At 34.3% G+C, this 27,888-nt stretch overlaps 1 protein-coding gene across 16 annotated transcripts in view; it reads left to right on the forward strand.

Annotated features, from left to right (window-relative positions):
* Window positions 1–27,888, forward strand: part of SNAP91 (synaptosome associated protein 91) — a 139,880-nt gene that overhangs the window by 69,447 nt on the left and 42,545 nt on the right. For 9 of the 16 annotated variants that reach the window (XM_077903201.1, XM_077903202.1, XM_077903199.1 and 6 more), the window contains exons 10-14: window positions 3,867–3,947; window positions 11,594–11,727; window positions 13,796–13,914; window positions 26,481–26,495; window positions 26,642–26,809. In XM_077903201.1, coding sequence (XP_077759327.1) covers window positions 3,867–3,947; window positions 11,594–11,727; window positions 13,796–13,914; window positions 26,481–26,495; window positions 26,642–26,809 — 517 coding nt within the window. Of the gene's footprint in view, window positions 1–3,866; window positions 3,948–8,885; window positions 8,914–11,593; window positions 11,728–13,795; window positions 13,915–26,480; window positions 26,496–26,641; window positions 26,810–27,888 lie in introns of all 16 variants that reach the window. The other 7 variants (XM_077903210.1, XM_077903214.1, XM_077903206.1 and 4 more) reach the window with 4 other exon arrangements.

Below are 27,888 nucleotides of genomic sequence, written 5' to 3' on the forward strand. Positions count from 1 at the left end.
TTTTTTTTTTATTTTTTTTTTTTATTTTTATTTTTATTTTTATTTTTTTTTAATTAGAAAATTGTAATACGTCATTGGAAGAAGGATTCACAAACCTGGGTTTAATTTTGAATGTTGCTATAATATTCATTATAATTTATAGAATCTCCTTCTCTGAAATAGTAGTCCAGAGACATACTACTTAATGGTGTACATTGTGTTACCGTAATATGGGGAACAGAGATCTTATCCTTAAAAAGGGTAAAATCTTGCCCTGAGTATTTTGTGATATTTATTAGAATCTGATATCATTCTTTCCTCTGCATTTTTTATGACCTTAAGAGCCACATAAATTTCCATAGTGACATCTATTTTAAAATTACCTCATCATACACGCAAAAATTCTCTGGTTCATTTCTTGAGCATATATTTAAATCTCAATACAAGAGTATTGTGTGCTTTTGAAATTTCTTAATAAGTAACCAAATTATGATTTCTGTTGGGATTATGAGTGACAGGACTAAACACTCTCCCTAATTCTTATTTAGAGCCCCTTCCAAAGGTCTAGTGGAGGCTTCTAATTGATCTGGCAATTTAGACCCACTGTGACAGTATGATCAGGTCTGAGTTGGAATGTGAGCTGCTCTAGAGTTAGTCCAACTTTACACAGTGTTAGACCAAGATTAATCTGGTAATGGGTCAGAGATGCAAGGTTGTGTGGACTCGTTTAACATCTTTGAGATTAGTTTCTACTTTCTGCCAGGCTCCTCTGTAGCCACCAAGGCCACTGATTCTAGCTGTGGCAGTGAGCCAAAATACCCAACATGGATGAGGGTTATAAAGGCGATAGATGTGGGGAAGCTACCTAGCAACTGGGAGTAAGAATAGGCTGCTTATATCTGGAAAAAAAAAAATTAGAATTCTTATTGCAGCAAGGTGGAGAAGAGGAATGTAATAGATGTCATTTTGGTTGGAAAATGCAAAATAAATACCAGTGTGGTCATTTATAGCCCTTTTTAGATAATTGTGCATATCATCATGATTGCATTTAAATGATTTATGAACATCAATTAAATGATATTTTGAAAATCCTTTTCTTGGAACAAATTCAAAGCTGACTGTGAGTCCAGGATCCAAAAGGAAGCAACCATTGACAATTCAGATACTTTAGGTTCTAAAGCATTTTCTGTTTGGCGTGTGTGTGCGCGTTCCAAATTTAAAGTATCTCCATTTGTGAAAAACATCTTAGGTTTTGGTGTTGGGAATTCTGGTTGATCTGAAAACTACTAGTAAAGGGAAGATTTTTTGTTTTTGTTTTTGTTTTTGTTTTTGTTTTTTAAAAAAAAAACATACCACTGATCAGTTCTGGAACAGTGATACATTATTGTTACCTGTTAGCTTCCACAGAATGACTCTTGATTTTTGGGTTGGTGTTTCCATCTGATTGGTCTATTGACTGTGGCATTTTTAAAAATAAGCAACTAAGATCCTGCTATTTATAGTTTGTTCTTTTAGATTCCTTTTACAACAGCAGGGGCATTCTCAAAGTTTTGCTGCTTGGAAATTTGAGACACTTTTTATTTGTCTACTATACTGCCAAGATAGACTCCGTGCCATAGGTAGAGTTAAGAAGGCAGCCAATATTCCTATATTTGTGAACATTACTATCAAAATAGATGTTTTTCTTCCAAAAACATTTGAGGAATTTGTTTCTATTAGATTTCACATGTCTTTGTAAAAAATGTAAATAATGAAGCATTTTTAAACCTTTAAGGTAAAATGCTCCAAACTTAATTTTATGTGCAATTTATCACAGAATAACTCCCCTTAAAGACAAAAGTTAGTTTTGTAATCTGTGCTCTTGGTAAGATTTTTTTTAAACTAGTAATTTTTGTGACTGCCACTTTCTTTTGAATGTTTCATCCAAAAATTATTAAGAAACTTTGCAAAAAAGAATGAAGTTGCAAACTGTCTTCCCAGTTTTTGGCTTGTTTGTTCTTAAGGTAACCAAGGAAGTTTATAGGAGAAAACACCACCTCCTTTTTTGTTATCCCATATTGTTCTGTTCTGTGACTATAAGTAGCATTTGTCTTTTTAAGCCGTTTTAACATGGAATCACATTTTCTTTACGTTGCATTGAACATTTAGAGGACCTATGTCTTGTAACTGGAGAGGAGTTCTGTGGCTTGATATTTTTTTTCCTTACTATGATCCCAGTAGAAAAAAATAGAAATATGTAAATTTTGAAATTATATGCCCAGGCTTCCTAGGTCCCATTATTCTGACAATTATAGTAATTGTTATTATGACATTTAGCACGATAATTTTGAAGTTATCGGGTATTAATTCACCTAAAAATTATGAAGCATTTTTTCTTGCTTTTAAAAATACAGTGCATATTCTATGTATTAAATGAATACATCTTTATAGTATACTGTTAGTTCTATGGAGCAAAATTTTCCTTATCTCTTAAAAATTTATTTTTTTTACAACTTATGGGTATAGTCTTAGTTTCAGTTTCTTGGAATTTGCTAAGTAAGTCTACTTTCACCTGAATTATATTTTTAAATTCTAATTTTTACAACTTTCTAAATTTATTATATCCCCCATAATCTTACTTTTTCTATTGTATAGGCCATAATATTTTAGATAATGCTCATAGGACTGACTCTTTCTACCCTACCTCCATCACTTTGATCAAGTTAATATTTTTATTCACTTAGTAATTTATATTTATAATAATCATATAATTACATATATAATAATCACTTAATTCTTAAAATGGCTCATGAATCTATTAGTGAAGTAAAAATGAGATTAAATAACCTGAACTTTTAAAATTAAAAATTTTTAATAAGAATTCCACTTGATTTTGTCATTACAGGTACAATGTAAAATGTACAGTTATATGAATTTCCTTGCATTATGTGAGCTATTTTAGCAGTTAGCATAGTGAAAGGTCTTCAAAATTAATTTCATATGAATTTGAAGGATAATTGTTAGAATTAAATGTATCTGTAAATGTAGCTCCATATTTCATTCATGGAATGCTTACACTGCTGTTAAGGACTAATTTAGGTTAAAATTATTTAAGGATGACCTTAAATTCCTAATGCTTGAGGAATAAATGGGGTGGAATATATGTATGAACTTATTATTTCTCTTTCTAATATACAGTAAAATGCCATTGCTTTGTATTGCCTAAAATGTTAGTATGAAAACAAACATTCAGGTACCTTTTAATAAAAGAGTTGAAATATATTAAATCTTCTAAAATACAGTAGTTTAACATTATCATATTGCTAAAGTTTTTATTATATATGTAAATTAAGTAGCTCAATAAGAAAATCTTAATTCTTGACTACTAAAGATGTATCATTTTCTCCATAACTATCACTTACACCCCTCAACTTTTATTTACTAAAGTAGCAGTTTTTCCTGACATTTCAGTCACATGTAGATAAGTGAGATTTTACTGTAGTTTCAGACTTCTATAAGTTTATATTTGGGCACTTATATTTTTTAATTGGATATAAATACCTATTATTTTCTCATGTGATCTTATGGAACCATATGGTGGACTTGATTTGAGTTTATTTCATATAAGTAATATCATAGAAAAGTCTATCCAATGCAATCTCTACACTGAAACCACACTGTAGTGCCATTTGTTGTGCAGTGGAGTTAACTATATGTAAGATGGGCCCGTCTGAGATTCTCTGGAATCTATAAATCTTTAAGTACCAAAAGAACCTGAGATGAAATTACCTCCCATATGCAGTGGGCTCCACACACAGAGCTCCACCATACAAAATTACAGTGATGTTGCAGTGTATTTACTGTGAAAGAAAGCAATGCAGACATTTATTTTTACTTTCTTATTGTAGGCTCCCAGCAGTCTTATGGAGACCCTTGAACAGCATCTAAACACATTAGAAGGAAAGAAACCCGGAAACAAGTATGCATTAGTTGTATATTCTAAATAAAATGAAAAATGTTAACAGTCGTTCTTTATAAGAATGAGATGTATCATGGTACTATTATACCACCACAGCTTTAGGGTATGCTTTATTGTAATTCTTCAAGGTTTCCGCAAAGATCCCATCCATCCAATTTACTTATGGCAGTGTGACCCCGGGCATAAGCAATCTATCTGCAGGTTAATGCAGCAGATTAGTAGGTTGTACTTCAGTTGCCTGAACTTGATGACGTATATACTTACCCTTACAGGGGGATTTACAATATACAGAAAAAGAGTTATTCGTGTTTAAAAACTGAGGCTGTTATCATTGGGCAGAAGTAAAACGCACAGTTTCACAGGTAGCCTTGAATATTCTACTACATTACCTACCCTTTTGTGAAAAAAAGCAGAGCTCGCAGGTATAGTTTTCTGCATTTTAGACTCTCCCCACTTGAAGCCTTCAGAATGGCATGCTGCTGATATTTTGCTCAGGGATCTTTTTTATAGAGTGGATAGCAATCAGTCAGCAATAAGTACAATTTTACTGGATTTTCATACCTTTGTGTTTGGGCACATACATTTTTTACTATTTTTTCCACATTGCATGCAAAAATGTGCAGGTTCCAATTCTTTTTTTTCTCTCTAGCAAGTATCAAACTTGTCTATTCACGGTACGCAATGCTTTCCAGTCTTTGTACCTTGCTCAAATTATAATTCTGCTAGTCTTGGCTGTCTACCCTCCTTGTCTCTGTGTGTGTGTAAATCTTACCCATCCTGGGAGGGCTGTCTCATTAAACCTTCTTTAATCATGCACTACCTTGTGTTGTGGCCTTTTTTTCCCCACATATGTAGTTTAAATAGGTTTTCTGATTCTAAAGTTCAGGGACAATTTTATACTTCATTATCTCCACCTGTAGCTATGTCTACAGAGTCAGCTTGAAATCTGTCTGTTGGTCCCAGCTTTATGTTTATTTCATTTAGATTGACAGGAGGAGTTCATAGAGACAACATTGCAGGGCTATATGTTGCTCATGGGTTTTGCCTATAATGCAGCTATCAAAATGCAACTCCTTTCTGTTTTCTTCTCTCTCAGCATTTGCACAGAATCTAGATTCATGTCCTGTTCTTACTTGTTGCTTGTTGTTTCATTAGCTAAGTGTAATTTCTATCATCTTTTCCAAGTTAGCGTAAAAATCATTGCATATTTTATATTTTCAATGATGAACAACAGTGTAGGAATCTCTCAGGCAGTTATGGCAGAGGTATTTGGTATGATGCATGACAGGACCTTGTAGAGACTCTGTTAAGATTGTCACCACAGTGCAAGAGCAAGGTCTTTCTCCACTTCATTGTAGCCATGGATGATCAGAGTTTTGTGGATAGATTGATGCCAGCTAAAAAGACATGAGAGTGCATCTGGTGACTTGAGAGTACATTAAGTTGCCCACTTCCAGTTATTGGTGGGCTACCCTGTATTAGAGTGTCTAAGAAGCCAAAAGAGTTGTGTAAGAATTAAGCAAAAGGAAGCAAGAAGCCTAAGAACTGTCCCTGCTCCTGTGGTAGAAGGACCTCTTTGGCTAAGGAAACATGTATATCCTCAGGACTTAAAGCCTCTCCATGGCAAGGCACCTCAGAAGGCTCGATGAAAAGTCGGCTTCTCTGTATTCTTTTCCCTTCAGGGTCCCCCCAACACCCTGCACAGAGCCACACTTTTCCCATGTTAAACCTGCCAGTACTGCAGTCAGCAAAAAAAGCAGTCTTTTCAGGTGAATTTCGTTAGCCTTAATTTCAAGTCTAAATTCGCCCCCTTGTGGCTGCTGTAAACTATTTTTGCAAAACTTAGCTATGTACACATAGTTACATTTCTAAGTGTAGAGAAATAGAAATTCAGTGATCTCCTGATTTGAATTACCTTTGACTGAGGGTAATGTTTCTCTCTCCTTAAAATCATTTTATGCTTGTCCTGTTTCTCTTCTGAATTGGCTGAGACCACATATGAACTTGTCTTTTGCTTATTCCCTATTTTTAATATAAATGAACTATATAGTAGTTAACTGTTTTCTTCTTTGTATGTTTGTGCTTACCTGGGAACTTAAGTGAAGGGTGAGTACTACATTGAGTGACTTTTTTTGCATTTGTTATTACTAAAAATGCAAAAATCACTCTTAAGGCTCCACATTTGGTATTTAGAGCATTTAAAACTCATTTCTGTCAATTTTACACATCTGTGTTTTCATTATCCTTTTTTATTTGTCTCCCAATGTGACTGGCATAAATGGTTTTACTTTATCTTGGTCTCTTTAGATCAAGACTAAAAAAAAAAATCTCTTTTAGGTGTATGCACAGTCCTCTTAGATTGTGGAAATCAAAGTTTTTTTATTTGATTAGTAAACAAGATTTTCCCATGATATATAGCAAAAGTACCAAAAGACAATATTAGAAAATTAAAGTTGTTTGTCTTTAAGTAGCAGTATAAAATGATTCTAATCTCAGAGACAAGCGTTTTCAAATGTCTACTATAAATATATATATATACTCTTTATATGTAATAGATTTTATCCACCAATACTCATTTTTGAAGTTTTATGCAATACTGTGTGATATATTTGTATATGTGTGATTCTGTGATACCATAGAACAAAAGAGAAATTGATTTTATTTTATATGTGCATTTACTAAGTGCTGAGGGTACAGTAAACTTGATAAGTCTATTGTAATTAAAGTTATTTGGAAGACATAGATAGGGTTTCACATCTGTATTTTTTGTTTGTCTTCTGGCTAACATTTATAGCCAAAATTATGTAGAGATTATTATTGTGGATAAGACATAACATTTCCTCTTTCGATGATTTACTATTAACATCATAGAAGTAAACCTTGGTGTATTCTATATTCATCATAAAAACCCATTGATCTGTTTGTAGCATTTCACAGAATTTAGGATAGGACTACATGGGTCATTCATTCTCTTTTAAAATTATATTCATGCCTTATTCTTCCCAACACAGTTTACCATGTACTAGATTTCTGGATATTTGCTGAAATCATTAAAATAAGTATTGATTTTTAGTGTCATTATGTATATGTAAAAGATTGTAGTATTTTCTTTTATAAAGGGCAAATGACCAATGGTAGAGAAGTAAATCAATGAAGAAACATGAAAGGAAGCAGCCTGTGTGTTGTGTAAGAGAGGAACTCATGTGCCGGGCTCATCTGTATTTGAGTCAGGACAGGCTGGAATGTGAAATGAGCACAGGCTCTGGGCATCAGACAGACTTGGACTAAAGTCTTAAATCACTATTAAAGAATGATGAGGCTTGGGCAAGTTATTTACTTCTCTAAGCCTCTGAGCCCTCAGATTTTAATCAGTGATTAGTGATACTTTTTAAGGCTATGGCCCCAAATGGGAGCACACCTCTGGTTCTGTCTGACCTCTTAGTTGAAAAATCATGGCAAAGGCTGGGTGCAGTCCATAGGAACAGAGGTCACTCATTCTGACAGTTTAGGTTTTACACAAAATAATTTTTAAGACTTATGATTAATCTGTTTTTGCACAAAGCACATGAATGCATTCTTTTTTTTTTTACATGAATGCATTCTTATTCTAAAATTCAAATAATACAGAAATATCACTGCCTGGAAGATGTCAGGTGCTGTGTAAAGTGCTAGGGGTATAAAACAATGGGATAGATTCCCTTTCTTCAAAAGAATTTAGCTTCTAGTGGAAAAGACAGATAATTAAAGAGACAAGATACAATGTGGTAAGTGGGATGATGGTTTTTCATTTATTTGCTTACTCTTTGGGGTAACTAGAAGTGTCATTTAGTAATGGTGCTCATGTGGGAGCTTGGCAAACTGATTCTTGTGCCAATTATGATATTTGTACTTAGGTTTGAGGATGATAATCTTTAATAGCAGGTATTTGCAAATAAGGTTGAACATAAAATGTATTAATGTGATATATGTTATTAAATCCGCTTTGCTACACTCAATAAAACAAAAATTCATGATACTGTACAAAATTTCAGTTACTTAATTTCTGCTAATTTTGTTTTACTAGTGCTACTTGTGCTAGTTTCTCTGTAGATGAATAGAAAGCCATGCCTGCCATTCTTTAAGATGCTGACAGTAGGCTTCCTATTGAAATGTTTTTTCTTCATTTTGTTTTATCATTAATTTGTTTTCCATTAACTTGGGTTGGTAAAGTGTAACCTGTTTAGACAGTCGTTTCTGAAGCACTGTGCTAAAAATGATGTACAAGGCAGTGGTAGCAATTATCTCACTAAAAAAAATTTACTCCTTTCTAATTTTCCCTCACTCCTTTAGAAACAAGCATGAGGTTACTGTTCTTTTTCAATCTCCTAATAGTTCTAACAGGATACTGGGAATATTTCCCATAGATTTTATTACAGCCATGAAAAAAAACAAACCAGGAATATGCATGTGGAAATTGAGACGCATTTCAGGCACGTGCTCATAGGTATATTTTAAATTCTGATGTTCCTCTAATGCATCACAATTATGATTAAATGAATCACAGTGTACCTTAAGGAGTTTTCTAGCTTTTTAAAATAATACACCAGAGGGTTTTTTTTAATTCTGTAAAACATTATTTTCCCCAAGTCTAGGAAATATTTTTAAAATTCCAATTTTATTTTTGTTGGATACAGGCAATAATGGTCAACTTGAAAAATTGAGTTGCTAGAGATATAGAAAAGAACTTGGATTTAAGAATTTCTAGTAGTAGAAATTAAGTGAATGGAAAATACTGCAAAAGGATGTCCTAATTGAGTGAAGAATATATTATTTTTTAAAAAAATAGTTTACCCATTACTAAAACATATGTATGTAAACAGGTTAATATTTCTCCAAGTGATTTCAAACTTAAATGCTTACAAATGCATTCATGTATATTCAGTTTTAATTTTTTTTTGTTGCCTTTTAGATCTGGTGCTCCCTCTCCATTAAGTAAGGTAAGTTTGCTGCTTGTTTTGTTTTGACCATTTTAGGAATTTTTGAGTGTACAGTTCAGTGGCATTGAATACATAGTGTTGTGCAGCCATCACTGTCATCCATTTCCAGAACTTTTGCCATCAAAACTGAAACTCTGTATCCTTTCAACACTAATTCCACATCCTTCTCCTCAGCCCCAGGCAACCATCATTCTACTTCCTGTCTCTATGAATTTGACTACTCTAGGTACCTCAAATAAGTGGAATCATCTAGTATCTGTCCTTTTTTGACTGGCTTATTTTACTTAGTGTAATATTTTGGGGGGATTTATTTATGCTGCAGCATATGTCAGAATTTCCTTCTTTTTTAAGTCTGAATAATATTCCATTGTATGTATGTACATTTTCTTTTTCCGTCTGTCAGTTGGTCAGTTGGGTTACCGCCACCATTTGGCTGTTGTGAACACTGCTGCTGGGTGAACATGTAAATGTTCAAGTATGTAAATACCTGTTATTTCTGGATCTTAATCGTAATTTTTTTAGGTTTTTAAGGAAAAGTAAGGTAAAGTTCGTGTATTCTACTTTATTAGTTTCTCAATCCACTGTAGTAATAGCAATGTCTTCTTAGTCTTTTATTTGGACTAAGTTTTTAAGTAGGAGAAATTTTCTTACATTTATATTGCAACTGAAAACAGACTAGTTACAAAGCACATACATACTCTGAATCCCAGCCCTGTGAGATATATAATTTTATATGTGATTGAATGATAAAGAAGTCAGTTGTGATGGAGTGTCTTTCTGCAAGCATGCCTTTTAGATATTCTACTGTAATAATTTTAATAACTCTTTCTACTCCCTCTTTTTTATCATTTTGAATGACAGGATCTGGGTTATCAGTGACAATAATAGTACTTATTTCCCTAGGTCTGTAGCTTACATTTGCCATTGTATTTTTCAGACAAAAATGTAATAAATGTGCTCTTTCCTCTATGACAAATTTCCTTTATGTGATTGCTGTTATTACAGATGTGAAGGATGTCATTATGACTGCACTGGTGGCTCCCAGACACCCTGTACTATGTCAATACCTGGCTGGCTGCCTAAGATTCCCACAGGCACCCCAAGCAAACAAAAAGCTCCCTGGTGATTCTGATAGAAAACCAGGTTTAAAATCATTACATCTATGTGAAAAATTCCGACATATGACTGTAGAGTAGAGTGTGATAAAAATTATGGCATCATTTGGAGTGGTCTGTCTCTACATTTTGGCCAAATCGAATTTTATTGACATTTTCTTTTTCTTAATAACAGGATTATTCTGGTTCTGTTTCCCTAGCTGTCTCATTTCTCCAGAGCTTATTGTTAGAAGGCATTTTTAATGAGGCTCTGAAGACCTTCATTTCTGCATTTATGTTGGTAGATTCATTGTTGTCTTTAAGTTCTCGGTGGCATTTTCATAAACATTACTTATTTACATGTATTGGTTTAAAAAATACTAATTTCTTTTAGAGGAGTTGTCAGTGTCCACTGTGGATAACATACAAATTAAATTTTGTTGGTCCTTTCTATTCCCTTAATAAACTGTCACATCCCACCTGAAAATTTTGACATTTTGGTGGAGAGAAAGGCTTGAATTGATGTTTTTCTGAGCAACGTTATCCATATTGCTCATGTGTTTGTCTTTCCTGATGTGCTGAATGTTTAGCGATTATGTATCTATTGAATTTTGACTTCTCGATTCTGGGACAAATAGGTATTAAACAAATACCATTTCACTCTGAAGACCCCTGAACACTATCTCTTCAGTCCTTTTTCTTAATTTATTATTTTAAAAACTTTCCTTCATTTGGTCTGTTTAAAATTAGATGTCCATTTATAGCAATATCTGATAGCGTTTGGCTGCTCTTATTCTTTCATATCTTACTTGCTATTATATCACACTTCCACTTACAGTAAGTATTGGTGGACTGGTTTGAGATGTTTCATTAATCTTTCTCTTGTAAATGTATGGAGAATTAAATATACCAAATAAAGGAAAATAGGATAGTTTCCTCAACAAAAACCTTAATTTTTAATATATTAACTATTAAGTTCTCTTTTTAAAAATAAACCAGTGGGACAATAAATGTTAGATTTTGTTTCATTTTTTTAGTTTTATCTATTTCATATTAGTGATGGGATATAGTCATGGTACCTTTAAGCTGTAAGTGACTTGTATCTTCTTTATAAATTTTTCTCTGCCACCTGTAAACTATTTTGAAAGTTAGATTTCTAGAATTTAAAGATACCTGAGAAGGCTTTATATGAATTCTAGCTAGAATGCAGAGGAAAAAAATGGCCTTGGTTTTATAGCAGTTATTCCAATTGATAATTGTTTTCATTTTTAGCAGTTAGTAAGATCTCTCCTGATAATTCTATTTAGGAAATAACTATTTAACCTTGATTTTAAATACATGAGTAGAAGTCATTGCCATGTTAAGCCAAATATTTTAAACATAATTTTATATAGTTTGTATTTAATTTTTAAAGTTTAAAACCTGTTTTGGCCAATATTGATTACTTATTACAGTTCTCCATTTCAAATTTTTTTGAGTTTTTTCCTCTCCCACAAGGAGTTACCAAAAAATTGCTGCGAATGCCAGAGGTCTGCAAAGTGGAGGTCCTGTTGCTCTGTGTCCTTTAGATTCACATTTGACTAGAGTGTGTTGTGCATCTTCACTTTCAGTCTTCTCCAGCCACAACTGTTACGTCTCCTAATTCTACACCAGCTAAAACTATCGACACATCCCCACCGGTTGATTTATTTGCAACTGCGTCTGCGGCTGTCCCTGTCAGGTTAGTTCATGAGTATGTTCTAAACCATGTATTAATATTTTGATTAGGTTTTTGTTTTATTTTTATGTATTGAACCCAGATGTTTTCACAAAATGAAATCCAGTCCTAGTAACATGTAATAGTTTGGGCTATCTTTAGGTTCACAAAGTAAGTTTTTTTGCTTTTTCTACAGTTCTTGGGCCTGTATTCTCAAAGCATCAGAAGACCCAAGCTGTAGAAACCTTGGGTCACCTTCTTGCTCACACATTTAGAGAAGGAGGTGGAAGAATGGTACAGATGCTTTGGGTTCTTCTGAAATTGTGAAGAAATGGAAAGTGGTTTCAGAAATTAGCCTCTTCTTGTGTGAAATTTAAAGGGTGTCTTACGGCACTTAAAAAACAAAACAAAACAAAAAACCTTCGCAGTTGTGCTTATGAGGAACTCAGACTCTGGTGGTAGGAAGAGACCATCAAGATGTTTCTAATCAGCTTTTATAGCACCTAGAGGTGAGAACAATAGTGAAAAAGTTGGAGATAACTGTGCATTGTGTAAAATCTCAGGGCTGCCTCAGATGAAATGCCAGCTCAAAGAGGCTTCCTCAGACAATAATTTTAGGTCACGTTTTGTTTGCTTCTTTTGTCATGAGAGGATTTATAGTATCCATAACTGATTATGAATGCCCTATATTTGGAGATCTGAATTTTAACTTGAGTGATAAATCCATGTAATGTACCCATGTTAACTATTGTGTGTTACCTCTTACTTGCCTGTAATCACAAATTTGGTAAAGCCAAGTCCTTTTTACCTCTATACTAAGATAAATTGCTTCTTCTAAAAACTTTGATTCAGGTCTTAATCATATGTTTCCTATCCTGGCACTTTGAGAAGTTATATTTATGAAATGGAAATCAAAACTAGGCAAGTTTCAAGTGTTTTTAAATTAAAAAAGAAACTAGAATTCTTCTTCAAAAGAATATTACTTGGAAATCTAATATTTAAAAAAGGTTAAAGATGGAACTGCTATTTATGAAGAAGGGTGGGGACTCTGGGACCCTGGTGGTTTGGTACCTGGCCTGGTAACCTGTAGATTAGTGTGTTTCAAACCTGAATGAAATTCCTGGGGCCATGTTAAAATGAAGATTCTGATATAGAAGATATGAGGTATACCTAATATCCTGTACTTTATGCCATGTCTCAGAATGTTACTAGTTTAAAGACCACACTTTGAATAGCAAAGCTCTAGGCCCCTCCTTGGAACTTTTGCAGATGGAGGAGCTTTGAAAAGCATAGCCCTAACTGAATGAGAATAAAAAATACAGAAGTATTTCAGATGAGGCCTCTATAGGCAAACTTGATGTGTTATAGTTTAACTTAGAAAAAAGGTATATAGTGACTATTCATTTTAGTATTCTTTGCTTCATAAATAAATTCTTAAAGCAAGAATTTTTTTTCTTGCAAAAAAACTTAGAAAATAGAAAAAAAGGAAAAATTACCCATGACTCTCTTACTCCGATACTTTAATATTTGGAGTATGCTTCCTTTTATCACAGTCCTCAAAACCAGCCCTTCAGATTCTACCCAGTGGACATTAATATATGTGATAAAATTCCCCCTTAATTTGAGGCATTTAGGTGTGTTCCCCCCTTTAATTTCTGCCTTATGATTGGTTGAGTGGCCCATTGCTTGCAGTATGGTTTACCTATGTTATTGTGTATAGAACAAGAGGTGGCAAACTATGGCCTATGGACAAAACTAGCCCGCTGTCTGTTTTTATAAATAAAGTTTTATTGGAACAAAAGCACGGTCATTTGTTTATATATTGTCTATGTCTTACTTAATACTACACTGGCAGAGTTGAATAGTGTTAGACTATCTAGCCTACAAACCTCAAATATTTAGCTTCTTACCATTTACAAAGTAGTTTGCCAACCCTCAGTATAGAAGGATATATGCTATACTTTCCAAAGTATTATTCTCTTATTGGATTTAAAATATTGAAAATCTTTGTTTTCTGCATCACTCTTTATTTAAAGCATCTTTACATTATAAAATTTTTAAATCTGATTTTAAAATTGTAATTTCCTTTCAGCGCTTCTAAACCATCTAGTGATCTCCTGGACCTCCAGCCAGACTTTCCTTCTGGAGGGGCGGCAGCAGCCGCAGCACCAGCACCACCACCACCTTCTGGAGGAGCCACTGCATGGGGAGGTGAGTGAAACCAGACAGTTGTGCCATTTTCCTATTCAGTTGTTTTTATTCAGGCTACTTACCTTCACATTGTCCAAAATATTGCTAGAAACTTGGAGAGAAAATGCTGAGAATGGCATCTATTGATTTCAATACATATTGAGAGAGAGGTAGAGAGCCTCTCTGTAGTAGTCATATAGTTTTTAAAAGTTGAAGCAAAGGCAATATTTTTCATTGCTATTCTGAAAATCTGATTATTTTTAGTAATTGGTCTCTAGAGATTCAGACATTAGAGGATTGGGTATTCCTGTGAACTTCTGAAATTACTCAAAGGCAGCACTTCTAATTTTTTTTTAAGATTTTATTTATTTATTCATGAGAGACACACAGAGAGAGAGAGAGGCAGAGACACAGGCAGAGGGAGAAGCAGGTACCATGCAGGGAGCCCAATGTGGAACTCGATCCCGGGACTCCAGGATCATGCCCTGGGCTGAAGGCAGGCGCTAAACCACTGAGCCACCCAGGGATCCCCAGCATTTCTAATTTGATTTGTTCACATGTAGCCTCCTTCCTGGATTCCTTTAAGCCTAAGCTGGTTTTAATTCATATTGTATTTGACTTCAGGCAGTTTAAATATGGGATAGATTCTTGTTTGTGCCAGAAAAGATCCATACTAAACTAACCAGAAGATTCACACCTAAGTGCTTGATGCCCATTTTTATTCATGGATCTTGAAAAAACTTAAACTTTTATAAATATTTTATTAAAAAGTAAATCAAATACAAATATAAAAATAGGTTAATTACTGCATCATTTTCAGTGCTGCACTGAGTTGGTTTTAAATACCTTGCCCTATTGTGCCAAACTATCAAGATACATTTTTTAAGTTTAAAAAGTGATTCATACAACTATAGAAAAACACAGAGGGAATAACATAAGCAATGGGTTGAAATAGGAGGTGCCCCATCATAGCTCCCCAGAGCAAAAATAATTTGGTTGCCATTCATGAGCAAAGTGCCTTTGTGAGAGCTTTGGGATCCAGGTAGGAGGTTGCAAAATGGTAATGGAGCCTAAGATCAGGGAAGGTTGTTTTGAGAGAGCAAGCCTATGCACAGATGAGAGGCTCACCAACCTTGGTCCTGGCTACAGATCCGGAAACACCACCATGCCCCTATGGGTGCATTTATGGTCCTGTTTGGCCCTGGTCCCGCCATCAGGCAACATCTGCCAAGGGACCTAGGAGGATCCATGCTTGCCTTTGCCTTGGGTAATAGGTCTCCTGACCTTGGTCTCAGCTGTGGATTCTGAAATGGCCTGTGACCCAGCTCCATCCTCTCTCAGTCATGGTCTGGGAGCAGTCCTGCCTGCCCAGGAATCCAGCAAGAGATACACCTGCCCATGCCCCCAGAGGCAGGCCCATTGACCTTGGTCCCAACCATGGCCTTTAAGACAACCCTCTGATTGGCTCCAGTTCCACTTAGCTATGGTCCAGGACGATATCTGCCTACTCAGGGACCTAGTGAGAGCCACACGCATCCATGTACTTGCTAACAAGCCCACCATCTGTGGACTCAACTGCAGACCCTGAAAGGACCCTTGTCCCAGTTCCAGCCCTACTAACCAAGGTCCTGAAGGTCCACCCAGGGATAAGGCAGGATACAAACCCATCCAAGCCCCTCGCAAGAGGCCCACCAACCATGGACATCACAGCATATCCAGCTGGTAGCCATATGACCCAGATCCAACCCCACTCAGCTGTGATTCTGTTCTGATGCTCTGGGCAATGTCATTAGCACAGAGCAGGTGAAAGTCTTTACCTACCAAGATAAGTCTTTAAAGACTAGAAGAGCTGTTTACTTCCTCAGATGCACAGACACCAACACAAGGATACATGGATTACAGAGAATCAGGGAATCAAACATGACACCACCAAAGGAAACTAATAACACTAATAACCATTCCCAAAGAAATGGATATCTATGAATTGCCTGACAAAGAATTCAAAATAATCATCTTAAAGAAATTCAGTGAGATGCAAGAGAACACAGACAATAAACAAAGTCAAGAAAATAGTACATGAACAAAATGAATCTAATAAAGAAATAGAGGCCATAAGAAATCCTAGAGCTGTAGAATATAGTGACTGAACTGAAGAACTCAATAGAAAGCTTCAATAGCACACTTAATCAGACAGAATAAAGAAGCAGCAAACTCAAAGATGGATCATTAAGGGATACCAGTGAGGGAAACAAAAAAGAGTGAAGAAAGCATATGGGACCTGTGGATGCTATCAGATGAATATATGCATGAAGGGAATCCCAGAAGAAGACTGAAAAAGATGTACAGAAAGCTTATTTAAAGAAATAATGACTGAAAATGTCCCAAATTATATGGACATGGATATGGATATTCATATTCATGATGTTCAAAAGTCCTCAAGCAAGATCAACCCAAATGAGATACAGTATAATCAAATTGACAAAGGTCAAAGACAAAAAGAAAATTTTGAGAACAAGAGAAAATCCAGTTGTTATATAGAAAGGAACCCTGATAAGGCTATCAGCACATTTCTCAGCAGAAACCTCACAGATCAGGATGATACACTCAGAGTGTGGAAGGAAAAGAAAAGAAAAACTTCAACTAAGAGCACTATACCCAGCAGAGTTGTCCTTTAGAAATGGAAAGATGAAGACATTCCTCTATAAGTAAAAGCTAAGGAAATTCATGACCACTAGACATGCCTTATAAGAAATGTAAAAGGGAGTTATTCAGATTAAAAGCATGTTAAGTAACAACATGAAAACATATGAAAAAGCTGACTGGTAAAGGTAAATCTATGGTCAAATAGTGGGTGGCGGTAGTTAAATCACTTTTAACTATAGTATAAAAGTTAAAAGACAAAAGAATTCAAAATAACTAAAGCTACCATAACTTGTTAATATAAACACAATATTAAAAGATATGACATAAAAGCATAGAAAGTCAGGAGCGGGGAGGAGGAGCAAAAGTATAAGACTTTTGGTTTATTATTGGAGTTTATTATTGAAGCTCAAAATACACTGTTATAACTATAAGCTGTTTTATATAAGACTCATGATAAAGGAAAAAGCCTCTAGTAGATACTCAGAGAGGAAGGAATGAAAGCATATCACTATGGAAGATCAACAAGTCACAAAAGAAAAGAGGAAGAAAGGAAAAAAGGAACTACAAAATGGTCAGAAAACAGTAAATAAAATGACAATAATAAGTCTTTACTTATCAGTAGTTACTTTCAATGTAAATGGATTAAAGTCCCCAAATCAAAGGACACAGATGGTTCAATGTATATTTTTAAAAAGTGAAAACACAGGATCCAACAATATGCTACCTATAGGAAACTCACTTTAACATTCAGGACACACATTGAAAGATGAATGGATAAAGAAGATGTGGTTTATGTATACAATGGAATATTACTCAGCCATTAGAAATGACAAATACCCACCATTTGCTTCAATGTGGATGGAACTGGAAGGTATTATGCTGAGTGAAACTAGTCAATCGGAGAAGGACAAACATTATATGTTCTCATTCATTTGGGGAATATAAATAATAGTGAAAGGGAATAGAAGGGAAGGGAGAAGAAATGGGTAGGAAATATCAGAAAGGGAGACAGAACATAAAGACTCCTAACTCTGGCAAACGAACTAGGGTTGGTAGAAGGGGAGGTGGGCGGGGGGTGGGTGTGAACGGGTGACGGGCACTGAGGGGGGCACTTGATGGGATGAGCCCTGGGTGTTATTCTGTATGTTGGCAAATTGAACACCAATAAAAAATAAATGTATTATTAAAAAATTATTTAGCAGAGAGGGTGAATACTGTATAAAGAAAGGTTGGAGAAAAAAAAAAGAAACAGATGAAAACAGAAACATAATATACCAAAACCTATAGGATGCTGCAAAAGCAGCTCTAAGAGGGAATAATGGTAAATGCTGACATTAAGAAGAAAGATTTCAAATAAGCAATCTAGCTTTATACCTCAAGGAACTAAAAAAGAACAAACTAATCCCAAAGTTAGCAGAAGGAAGGAAGTAATAAAGATTAGAACAGAAATAAATGAAATAGAAACTATGAAGAGAATAGAAAATATCAGTGAAACTAAGAATTGGTTTTTTGAATAAACAAAATGGCAAGCCATTAGCTAGACTAAACAAGAAAAAAAAGCAAAACTCAGAAAATTATAAATGAAAGAGGAAACATTATACCCCGATATTATAAAATACAAAAGGCTATAAAGAGACTACTATGAACAATTATATGCCATCATATTGGATAACCCAGAAAAATGGATAAATACCTAGAAACATACAACTGACTGAGACAGAACCATGAAGAAATAGAAAATCTCCACAGACCCATAATGAGTAAGGAAATTGTAACATGAATCAAAAACAAAGAAAAACCATGACTAAATGGCTTCACAAGTGAATTCTACCAAATATTTAAACAAGAATTAATGCCAGTCCTTCTCTAATTCAAAAAATTGAAAAGGAGGAAACACTTCTAAACTCATTATCTGGGCCAGTATTACCCTCAGACCAAAGCCACATAGGTCCCCCCCACATGGGTGGGGGGGACCCTGCAAGAAAAGGAAATGATAGACCAATAACCTCAGTGAACAAAAAGGCAAAAATGCTCTATGAAATATTAGCAAACCAAATTGATCATGCACAATGATCAAGTGGAATTTATCCCCGGGATACAAGCATGGTTCAATATACACAAATCAGTAAATATGATACATGATATCATAGAATGAAGGATAAAAATTGTATGATCTCAGTGTGCCTGGGTGGCTCAATTGGTTACATGTCAACTCTTGATCTCAGCTCAGGTCTTGATCTCAGGGTCATGAGTTCAAGCCCCGTATTGGTCTCCATGCTGGGCATGGAGCCTACTTCAAAAAAAAAGAAATCATATGATCTCAATAGATGCAGAAAAAGCATCTAACAAATTTCAACATTTGTTCATGATAAAATTCTTAACAGATTATATGCAAAAAGAATCACCATCATAAAGGCCATATATGATGAGCCTGCATCATACTCAATGGTGAAAAGCTGAAACCTTTTTCTCTTAAGATTCAGGACAAGACAAGGATGCCCACTCTCCACTTCCATTCAGCCTAGTGCTAGAAGTCTTAGCCAGAACAACTAGGCAAGGAAAGGAAATAAAAGGCATCTGAATAGGAAAGGAAGAAGCAAAATTATCTCTGCAGATGACATCATTTTATATGTGTAAAACTGTAAAGACTCTACCAAAAAAAACTATTAGAACTAATAAATGAATTCAGTAGAGTTGCAGGATACACAATTAACATACAAAAATCAGTTGCATTTCTATACACTAACAACAAATTATCTGAAAAAAATGAAAACAATTCTGTTTACAGTAGCATCAAAAGGAATGAAATACTTAGGAATAAATTTTCATTGAAGACATGAAAGATCTGTACACTGAACTGTTAAACACTGATGAGAGGAATTGAAGAAAACAAAGAGAAAAATATTCTGTATTCATGGATTGGAAAAATCAATACTGTCAAAATGTCCGTATTACTTAAAGTGATCTATATATTCAGTGAAATCTCTAGAAAAGTTGTAATGGCATTTTCCCATAAATAGAAAAATAATCCTATCCTTTGTACAGATCACAAAAGACCCCAAGCAGCCAAAGCAATCTTGAGAAAGAAGAACGAAACTGAAGACATGACACTTCCTGATTTCAAACTATAGTACAAAGCTATAGTAAAATAGTATGGTACTGGTATGATAACAGACCAACAGAACAGAGAGCCCAAAAATAAATCCACACACATACGATCAACTAACTTTTGACAAGAACACCAAAAATACAGGGAAATGATAGTCTGTTTAATAACTGGTTTTGGGAAAACTATATCCACATGCAAAAGAATAAAATGGGAACCTTATACCATACACAAAAAGTAACTTTAATGAATTAAAGACTTAAATATAATACCTGAAACCATAAAAACTCCTACAAGAAAACAGAGAAACTAATCTTTTTAGACATTGGTCTTAGCAGTGATTTTTTTGGATAGACACCAAAAGCATGGGCAACAAAAGTGAAAATAAACAAATAGGACTATATCAAGCTAAAAAACTTCTGCACAGTAAAAGGAACAATAAAATTCAAATACAACCAACAGAAAGGGAGAAAATATTTGCAAACCTTGTATCTCGTATGGAGTTAATATCCAAAATATGTAAGGACTGAATTCAATAGCCAAAAAAAAAACAAAAAACAAAAAACAAATAACTTGATTTAAAAATGGGCAATGGATCTGAATAGACTTTTTTCCAAAGAAAACATACAGATGGCCAATAGATACATGGAAAAGTGTTCAGGATCATTTATCATGGAAATGCAAATCAAAACCATAATACCATATCACCTCATACATGTTGGAATGGCTATACCAAAAAGAAAAGAGATAGCAAGTACCGATGAGGGTATGGAAAAAAGGGAACCCTGTACACTGTTGGTGGGAGTGGAAATTAGTATAGCTATTATGGAAAACAGTATAGAGATTCCTCAAATTAAAAATAGGACTACCACATGATTTACTAATCTTACTTCTGAATGGATACACACACACAAACACACATATCAGAGATATCTGTACTCCCATATTCACTGCAGCATTATACACAATAGCCAATATATGAAAATAACCTAAATGTCTTTCAGAGGGCAAATAGAGAAGGAAAATATGTTTTATATATATGTAAATTCAGTGGAATATTATTCAGCCCTTAAAAAGAAGGAAATCTTCCCATTTTCAAAAGCAGGGTGAACATGTAAGACCTTATGCTAAGGGAATAAGCCAGACATAGACAAATATGTATGATCTCACTTGTATTCTGGAATCTAAAAAAGTCAAATTCACAGAAGCAGAAAGTATATTGATGGTTGGCAGGGGATGGAAAGTAAGGCACAGGATGGGGAGACATTGATCAAAAGGCACAAATTGTCAATTATAAGATGAGTAAGTTCAGGAGATCTAATGTATGGCTTGTGACTGTAGTTAATAATACTGTCGTTTACTTGAAATTTGCTGAAATCTTAAGAATTCTCACCATAAGAATAAAGATAGTAACTAAGTAACTATGTGAGGTGATGGCTGTGTTAGGTTGGTTGTAATAATCATTTCACAATGTACATGTATGTCAGATCATCACATTGTACATCTTTTTTTTTCTTCCCATTGTACATCTTAAATACATACCTCAGTAAAGCTAAGGTAGGGAAAAGAAACAACACAGGTGAAAAGACAATAATTTGCTGATGAGAAAATCAGTAAGATTATAAAGATGGTTCAGATAATGTTTTGAGGGACTTGGTATTTATCCATGTTTGAAAAGGAGTGCTAGAATAACTTAACTAGGTTAAATACAAAACTAGTTAATGTTCAATAGGGCAATAAAGATCGTATCTTGAGGTTATCTTCTCCCAGACAGAATATTACTTGAGTCACTAGTAGGCAAGATCTGTAGCTTTTAATATGTCATTTTGGAATCAGAATCCTTAATTAACTTTAAATTTCCAAAGTCATATAAGGTTGCATTCCCATAGATAATTAAATAATCCTAGCTTGCTAAACAGTGTGTCAGTAGGACATCAGAGCACAAACTATGACCTCTTGATTTTATTTCCAAGTTGTTTTGACAACAAAATAAACAACAGGTAACCAGTCCTGCAATAAATTGCTAATTATAAATATGAGCATTTTAAGTAATAGTGGTTTTCCACTTTAAATATTTAAACCTTCTGTGTTGAACTCCCATGCCTATAGCTATCAGTTTTTTTAAATAAAACTGCTCTTTCAACTTCACTTAACTTTATTAAATTTTATTTGGTAGAAGGAAAGTATTGCTGCTGAGATTTTATAAGTACATTCTTCTGGCTCTCATATTTTCATTCTGAGTTTCATCTTTCCGAAGTGTTTATTTCAATTTAATAATTTATTTTCATTACCACAGTATCTTACTACAATTAATTGTATTCTCTGGTTCATTTAAAATGCTTCAAATCCATATCTTTAAATCAGCCTTCTTCGGTCATAATTTCATATAAATGACTTTCAGAGAACTTTTATAATTTAAAACTTAGTGTTAATTATAATTTGTGGGGCCATACAAAAATATTTTCAGTTTTATATGAGTGTATTAAGTCCTTAATTCTGTCAACTATTTCAGTCAATATGTATTCACACTAATTTTTAGAACTTACGAACATTTAGTGATTTACCTAGAACTTTAATGAATAAACAAACAGTGAAACTGTAAACAATCCCCTTTCACCTTATTCTTTGGCATGAAATCAAAGAGGAATACTTCTTCTTTTCTTTTATTTTCTTTTTTAATTATGTACCAAAAGACTGCCAAGTAAAAAGATAAAGCTAGGTGAAATCTTTTAAAATTTCAGTGAAACATTTCTATTCATTTCCATCTTCAGGCACTTTTTGCCAAGTTACAGTACTCTACAGGATAAGTTATAATAACCAATTTCATTAGAATACATTTCAATCTTGTTAGAAATAAGTATTGGTGATTGAGGCATTAAGATAGCAGTGGATATATAGGAAAGCAGAATAGTGTGGTTTTAGTCAGGGCTGTTCAACAGGGACATGCAGTTTATGGCTTGCTCAAAGGCTGGACAAGAGGAACTAAACTCCAGCCTGCTTTCTGAGAGTCAAGCTGTGAGCCTTTTCTTCCTTAAGAAAGAAGTACTTTTCTTTTCCTAATCTGCCGTTGCTGAGACAGCACTTTTTTATATAGTACAAAGCTCCTGATAGACTAGCAGAACCTTGGCTCAGGGCCTTATGGTCACTTTTTGATAATTAGAGAATGTTAGTATTCTGTCTCAAGAAGATATCTGTAACTGCAGTATTTCATAGTAGTAGAAAGTCAGGTAGAGAGAAAAATACTAATACATTCTCTAATTCCTAAGCAAAATAGTAAAAACTATAAGCCTTAAGAAATTGAAGTAAACTTGTATAATATGAAATTCAGAAATATTATTAGTTACCTTCAGCTTGCATTTCTCCTATAGATATCCAGTAGTAATTGAATGTGATGCTAAATTGTAACAGATATGTTTTGGCTCATTTGACTAAGCAAAAATAAATAAAATCACTTTCTCAATCTTGTTTGATAAAATCAAGCTGCTTCTATTATTGAAGCGCATTTTAATTTTGTATAACCTGACAGCAAAATATAAACCTTAAAACTCTTCAGACCTATTTGGATATTCTTATCTGACCATAATGCTAGTAAGAAGATTCATTTTACAGCAACCATTGGCCACTTCAGGTGTTCATAAATTTCTTTTAAGGGTTAGAGGCATTGAAAAATATTGCCATTTTAAGGGACAAATTGTAAATGATATTTTCCTGTTGGTATAAGACAAACCAAATTTTAGCAAATTCATATTTTAGTAAACCTAAGGTAAATAATGTATATATGAGTTGCATTCTGTGGGCTGATAATGAACATGTTTGAAGAAGACAGAGCATTTTTTAAATCCCTACCTTTGGGCTCATAATAAGGAGAGTGTTTTTCTCTTCATAGTAAATTCATCTCTCCGCACAAACAAGTGAGTATGTGATGTATTTCTACATATCTTAGAAGTGGGAAACAGATAATTTCTCATTATAAATACTTGAGGTGAAATTTCTATTTTCTGAGAAATACAGAATTCCTCTTAGAGTTTTACTATAATTAGTTGACCTAATTAGGGTTTATTAGAATTAAGAGACCTAATAGAAAGTAATAACCAAAGTGCATGTGAAGGCTCATCATTATTATGTAATCATATGACTTTAATAGTTTACATAGGGAATATTACCCACAATACAAGCAATTTTAGTGACCTATATTACCATTTGGTTGTTAATTAAATTTGGGGGGATATCTATGAGGTGTTTTGGAAACATGCATATGTTACACACACATATAGAAAGATTTATAGAAGCTTTGAAATGCATAGTTCTATAATGAAAATTATAACTTGACTTAAATGTTACCTATTGCTATTATTACGATTAGCGAGCATCTGATATACTCCAGATATGGTGAGCACTGAAAATTATATTAACACATTTAATCTTTATAATAACCTAAGAAGTTTAGCTTCGTATCACTGTAAAATTAGATATCCTTATTAATTCAGTGTAGTTTTGTTTCTTCAATTACAGTGAATATTTTCTAGAATTTCCATAATGCAAAAAAATATTTCTAATTATGTACTACCTGCCAGTGAATTGAACTCTACTGCTGTGGGTGTTGGGCAGGGGGAGGGCTTATATAGTTTAATTCTTTATAAAAAGTGTTGGCTTTGAGAATAATAACTGTTCCCATCATCCTGAAGTCGGGCTTTCTTTTATAGTAGGGAAAATTCTGCATAAAGCAAGACATAAGTAACATAAATTATATTTCATCCAGAAAATTAAGATTTCAGAGACTAAATCCTGTGGCAAAAGTTTCCAACAACAGTTATGCACCAGTATGTTTAATCATACTAATACGTTTCCCTAGGAAATTATACTTCCCATCTTTCATCATATTGCAGCAAGTTTTAGAACTCTCCATCTGAATAGAACACTAGTCAGAAACATGTGTTTTTAAAAGCATTTTCATCTTTTATACTTTTAAAAAATATTTGTTTCTCTCTCCTTCTAGTATGTGTGAATAGTCTTCTTTCTCACTTACCAAATGTATGAAATAAATTGTCCATTCGCTGTCAAAGACAATAGCAGGTTTGAAAACTGTTAAATCACATGGCTCTTAGCTCTTCTGCTAAGTCACATTGCATCTTGAATTAGCCACTGATAAAGCAAGGCTAGACTCTCTCTCTCTGTGTCAGAGAATAGAGAAACCAAGTCTGTCTGGCTTTTGATCATCCACTTTGGTTTCTAATTAATATTTTAGGATGGTTGACTATAGTTAACAGTTGTATTGGGCCTGAAACTGTTGGTTTGAGGAATTATTGGAAGGACCTTCTGTTTCTCAGGATTTGGGACCTGATCAGCTAATAGCTCCAAATCAACATAGCTCCTTTTGCCTGGTGTTGATTAGGCATACATTCTAAAATTTAAAAAAAAAAACTGTTTCTAATGTGAAGTACCCTGTGTGCCAGAATTTTTTAATGTTGTTATGAAATATATGATTTGGTTCGGAAGAGCCTTATCTTAGTGTATCTATAGAATGCTTTATCTAATATTTATCGGGTTTGCAAATTGCATAAATGAATGTGGCCATATTTTATGTCAAATTTATGGGTCTCAGTTTTTTAAATGTCTTCTAGAACTTTTAATTTCCTGAGTTCTCATAATTGTTTTTAAGGCTCTTTAAAAAAATAGCTCCCTAATGAGTTCTGATGAAATTTAATTTCCAGTAATATTCATGAATCCAAATATGAGCCCTGGAGTCTATCACAGGACTGGGAATACAAGAATGCTCTTGGACACTCAAAATGTTTCACCTAAAGTCATAGTTCAGTTAAGAATTACCCTTCCTAGGCTTTTTTTTTTTTTTTTGTATATTTTTTATTGGTCCTAGGCTTTTTATTTAGGATGCCAACTGTAATCCCATGTTGAACCTTAAGAAAGTATGCATCTCCAAAAGGAATGCAGACTTCAGAAGGCCTGAAAAGTTTGGATGCTACACAATCTATCACATTCATCTTAAAAATAATTATCATATGTTGTCACAAAATGTTTATAAACAGAAAGATTACCTATCAAATTGAAAAGCATCCAGTAATGTGAAATTTGTGAAGACAAAAATCATGTAGGTTAGGGTTTCTTTTCCCCCTACCCTCTACACTTGCACTCAGGGTTGTTGTTTTTTTTTTAAGATTTTATTTATTTATTCATGAGAGAGAGAGAGAGAGAGAAGCAGGCTCCATGCAGGAAGCCCGACGGCTGGACTCGATCCCGGGTCTCCAGGATCATGCCCTGGGCTGAAGGTGGCGCTAAACCGCTGAGTCACCTGGGCTGCCCTGCACTCAGGTTTTTTACTACATTTGGCATGTTCTATATGATTAGACTATAGTTATCATAAGGCCTGTATTTATTCTGTGGTATTCTGGACTGAAGTAACACATCAAGTATATGATTATAATAAAGTTTAATCAACTGCAGTTTCTTATGAATTCATATTATAGTACAGAGTGAAACCAATCAAAGCAGATGAAATGGTAAATCTGGCAAGAAATAAATTGAGTTTGTCAAAGTCATTTAGAGCTGACTTCAGGTAAGTCTCTTGACCTTGCTTGCTCGCCATTTTCCTATGTATAATATAATAAGAAGCTTGGTCTAGAGGATCCCTGTGGTCCCTTCCAGCTCAAACATTCCATAATAATAATAGGTAATACATTATTTTGTAATTGCAAGTGGTCCAGAAAGGTGCATAAAGCTAAAATGTCTTCAGTTAGTACCTCGCCTTGGACATTAGTGTGGTTGCATGTTTCAGCTTTCTCTCTTATTTCTTCATATGCTGACATATAATGGACATCAATAGACCTCTTGGGAGAGGGTGAGTAAAGCTTTATTTTAAACTTGTGTTTTTGAGAGCCTTCTGTCTCTTAATGACTGTCCTTATTTGATCATTTGGAGCCTGGTATATCTTTATCCTTTCCTCTTCTTGTCTCTTGTTTGTTCTTTGTCTATGGTGCAACATAGATTCTCTGGCTGCACTTTCCTCTGTTCCCTCTGAAGCACAAATTTCAGATCCATTTGCACCAGAACCTACCCCTCCTACTACAACTTCTGAAATTGCAACTGCTTCAGCCTCTGCCTCAACTACTACAACTGTCACTGCTGTCACTGCTGACGTGGATCTTTTTGGAGGTTAGTCAGTCACATCACTGTTTTGTCCTTTTCCTGCCAGGTTTGCTAAAATCACCTTAGAGTTAAGGTGCTTAAAAATGTTTATATTACATAACAGCATGTCAGTGTTTAACAACTTTTTACATGTTTCTTCATATATATTTATCTTCACTTAACTTTATCAACTTTATCTTCACTTAATTTTAGTGATTTTAGAGTAAAGATTGTAATGCATTAGGCCCATTTGATTTTTCCATTACTTAAAAGTGAGGATTTAAGTTGCTATTAGAACCCTTACCCCATATATGCTCCTGCCCCACAGTATCAATATAAAGGTGATACCCGATCTCTCTATCATATTTAGGTTTGACTTTTTGACCATAATCAAACTGGCTGAATGAATAATACTTGGAGAATATGGAATGAGAAGTCCTGGCTTAAGTTACTTTTTAAGATGTAAGACAAAAAAAATCATCTAAGAGTAGTTCAGATTTGGATGTCTCTGAAGAGAGTTTAGGGATATGCCCATTTTTGTAACTGTAAGCTTGTTCTGTACAAGCAAAAACTTGGATCATCTTTGGCATTGGAACTCTGAGAGATCATTTGATACAACGCTCAAAATGCTGATTGAAAACAGGTTTAGATCAGGATTTGAAATGATTGCCTGAAAATATACTTCACATGCAAATATAAATTCTGACAGTGTTGACTTACAGCTGTGAAGTTAAGTCAGGTATCCTAGACTCTGGCAGTATTCTATGCCTGGACCTGATGAACCATCTGAAGCGAGTGTATTTACATATTCCCATCTGAGTGGTACTAATGTCCACACCTGGAGAAGTGCTCATATCAAATATATACATCGAGTAGTGTTATAGTCATCATAGTCTTGTATTTCTCCATTACCATATAACATCTTTCCCAGGGCATTTTGAGAATATGGTAAAGAAATTGGAGGAGGCAAATGATGGGGAGAGCAGGAGAGATTTGGCAAGCTCTGGTGGAGTTAATATATTCCCCTGGGAGCATATACTTACACACTGCCACATACCACTGTGCTACCTGCCTTGCCCCAGTCTCTGAGCTTTGCCAACATTGTC

Source organism: Canis aureus, chromosome 7 (genome assembly GCF_053574225.1).
Source record: "Canis aureus isolate CA01 chromosome 7, VMU_Caureus_v.1.0, whole genome shotgun sequence".
Classification (NCBI taxonomy): Eukaryota; Metazoa; Chordata; class Mammalia; order Carnivora; family Canidae; genus Canis; species Canis aureus.